The 3,057-nt window shown below is 35.3% G+C and overlaps 1 protein-coding gene across 1 annotated transcript; it reads left to right on the top strand.

Moving 5' to 3' along the window:
- The first annotated feature begins 934 nt into the window (after positions 1-934).
- LOC147399391 (peroxidase RIP1-like) lies at positions 935-2,591 on the top strand. The gene is made up of 3 exons (XM_086444741.1): positions 935-1,303; positions 1,395-1,589; positions 1,825-2,591. Exons 1-3 carry the CDS (start codon positions 1,097-1,099, stop codon positions 2,371-2,373), a joined length of 951 nt encoding a protein of 316 aa, XP_086300867.1. The 5' UTR covers positions 935-1,096; the 3' UTR covers positions 2,374-2,591.
- The last annotated feature ends 466 nt before the right edge of the window (positions 2,592-3,057 follow it).

The following is a 3,057-nucleotide window of genomic DNA, read 5'->3' as shown; positions in this document are numbered from 1 at the left end:
ACAAACAAATTTTTAGCCTGACCCAAATTGTTGAAAATGGAGGGTTATTAAACTCCTAATTTTAGAAGTAAAATTTATCAGTGAAAATTATTCTCTTTTTGAAATCTTTTTTCTAAGTTCTTAGAATATTGTCCTTCCGTGTCAAGATTAGGTTTTCGGATGATACAACGAGAAGTGGTGGGGAGGAGATTTTCGTAAGAATTAGTGTTTCATAAGCTTTTGTAGCCCATTTGACCCAGTTTCAAGTTGACTTGGCTAATTGGTTTAAACAAGTTTATCATATCAACCACCATTTTTAAGATATATATATCTCCAAACATCAAATAAATGCAAATTTAATTTGTATGATAGTTAACTTTTAAAAAAAAGGAAATTTAATAAAATCTCCTTGTAAAATTGACAAAATTACATTTATTCCTGCAAAATGCAAGATTAGGTTTCCCCTTAACTGGAAGTCCGAGTCTTTTTTTGTGAATGAATTAAGGGTGATTTTTTTTTTTTTTTCATAATATCATTCAAAACTTAAATTATTAAAACAAAATTTGAGTAAAATAAAAATTTCTTCGTTAAATCATAAAAAATAAAAAATAAAGTTGACTTTCGATCAAGGGATTAACCTACTCTTGCATTTTGCAAGGGGTTAAATCTAATAACACCAACTTTATAGGTGGGTTTTACTAAATTATCCACACAAAAAATCACAAGGTACCTTTTGGGTACAAAACTTCTATTAACAAACAGGGCATATCTATACCAAATATTCTACTACCAAACAAGGAATATCTTTATATGCTACACGTTATATAAACCGACTTGACATGGTAAATCACTAAATTAAGATCCTTGTGCACGTTCCTCTAATCAAATACTATTATGTTCTTTCTTGCGCCAATGGATTTCGCGTTGAGTACGTAATTCTATCCTTCCAAATTGCTCTTAATTGTTCAAATGTTTGAATTTGTCGCCCCTTTGAAAAGAATTAAGTATTAAATGCCCTAACCCTCTGAGCCTCTCTGTTACATTATAAATATCAAGTACTAGGGTACCCAAAGATCATACACCCACAATTAGTACAGACCACCTTCGCTTGCTTGACATGGCTACAAGCAGCTTCTTCTATATCAAATTTTTTCTCTTGGTTGCTCTTGCAACCACAACTTCAGCCCTTTCTCCCACTTTCTATGACAAAGTGTGCCCCAAGGCCTTACCCACCATTAAGAGTGTTGTTGAGGCCGCGGTGCATAAGGAGCGTCGCATGGGTGCTTCTCTGCTTCGTCTTCATTTTCACGATTGTTTTGTTCAAGTAAGATCAAATTGTCCTTTAAAATACAACTTATATTGACTAATCATGCTTAATTGTGGAGTTTTGATGTGTTTGGTCTTGAACTATGTAGGGTTGTGACGCTTCAATCCTACTAGATGACACACCCACTATTGATGGGGAGAAGAATGCCCGTCCGAACGCCAATTCTGCTAGAGGATTCAACGTTATTGACAAGATCAAGTCCGAAGTAGATAAAGCCTGTAGAGCCCCAGTCGTCTCATGTGCAGACATCTTGGCTGTTGCCGCTCGTGATTCTGTGGTTGCGGTACGTAGTCACCTCCATTACAAGGCATTATATCTAATATCTAATACTCTATAAATACATGAGGGTCGATCAAATGACAATGAACATGTCAAACAATTTCTTTGATTTAAAGAATTGATTAATTTTAAAATATGGGTGTAAGGTACGATTATCTAATTAAATGCTCCATGATAATAATAATAATAATTGCACTGCCTGATGAGGAATTTTTTTTTGTTTTGTTGTGCTTCTATAGTTAGGAGGCCCAACATGGAAGGTTCAACTAGGGAGGAGAGACTCTACCACAGCAAGTAGGACCACAGCTAACAATGACATCCCTTCACCGTTCATGGACCTCCCTGCACTCATCAGCAACTTCAAGAAACAAGGATTGAATGAAAATGACTTAGTGGCGCTCTCGGGTGGACACACCATAGGGTTCGCTCAATGCCGAAACTTCAAGAATAGAATTTACAATGAGACCAACATCGACCCCAAGTTTGCCAAAGAACGACAATCAAAATGTCCCCGCTCGGGAGGTGACACCAACCTTGCATCTCTAGACCCCACACCAGCCCTCTTTGACAAGGGATACTTCAATAATTTGGTACAGAAGAAAGGCTTACTTCACTCGGATCAGGCATTATTTAATGGAGGGTCGACAGATGGGCTAGTGAAGACCTACAGCTCAAACTTAGGAGCTTTCTCTGCTGATTTTGCGAATTCTATGATTAAAATGGGCAACATTAAGCCTTTGACTGGAAAGAATGGCCAAATTCGTATAAACTGTAGGAAGGTGAATTAAGATAAAGTTACAGAGACTTCTATAGATTTTAGTTTTCTTTAAAGCTAGAAATCATGGGTGTACTTAATTTAATTTATGTTTGATATTTAGAAAAAATATATATCTGAATAAGTGGCTTCTCTCTTGTTCATGAGATTGGGAAGAACAAGAGAGATGTTCCAATTGAATGGTGATGATAAATTGTTCAAGTGTGTATGCAATAAATTATCTTATTGGAATTTCAGGTGACTATCTTTTCTTCATTTTTTTTTTTTTTCTTATCTTCACTGTTTAGTTGTGGTTGATGTTTGATGCTTGGAAATTCTCAGTGGAGTAAATCTATGATGGATCAACCATCATTGATGAATCCTTCACACGGATACTTACTGTATGATGATTTGAGGTTTGTCAATGGCCCCCTGATTTTTATTTTTTATTTTTTATTATTATATATCACTGGATTAAACATTTAAGGGTTTTGTTAACGTGTGCCTAAGTTAAAGTGCAATAAATACACTTGGGAAATTGAATTTTCTATAAAAAATATCCTTAAAAAACATTACTTTTTACCGAAATACCGTCGGATTAGGGGTGTCAATGGATAGGTTAGGGTTCGTTCATACGGAACTTAGAACCATAACCACTATAGTTATTTCGGTTTCTATTCTTATCGGTTCTGAGTCCATGTCCAAATTAAATGAAATC

Source organism: Akebia trifoliata, chromosome 6 (genome assembly GCF_017979445.1).
Source record: "Akebia trifoliata isolate Shusen 1 chromosome 6, ASM1797944v1, whole genome shotgun sequence".
Lineage (NCBI taxonomy): Eukaryota > Viridiplantae > Streptophyta > Magnoliopsida > Ranunculales > Lardizabalaceae > Akebia > Akebia trifoliata.
The sequence above is the reverse complement of the archived record's forward strand: the minus strand, read 5'-3'. Positions and strand labels throughout refer to the sequence as shown.

What these genes read in the sequence shown, in the direction of transcription:
- LOC147399391 (XM_086444741.1), top strand. Translation starts at nt 1,097, where the DNA reads ATGGCTACAAGCAGCTTCTTCTATATCAAATTTTTTCTCTTGGTTGCT. An exon ending in TTCACGATTGTTTTGTTCAA is followed by an intron (nt 1,304 to 1,394) that starts GTAAGATCAAAT and finishes TGAACTATGTAG; the next exon opens with GGTTGTGACGCTTCAATCCT. An exon ending in CTCGTGATTCTGTGGTTGCG is followed by an intron (nt 1,590 to 1,824) that starts GTACGTAGTCAC and finishes GTGCTTCTATAG; the next exon opens with TTAGGAGGCCCAACATGGAA.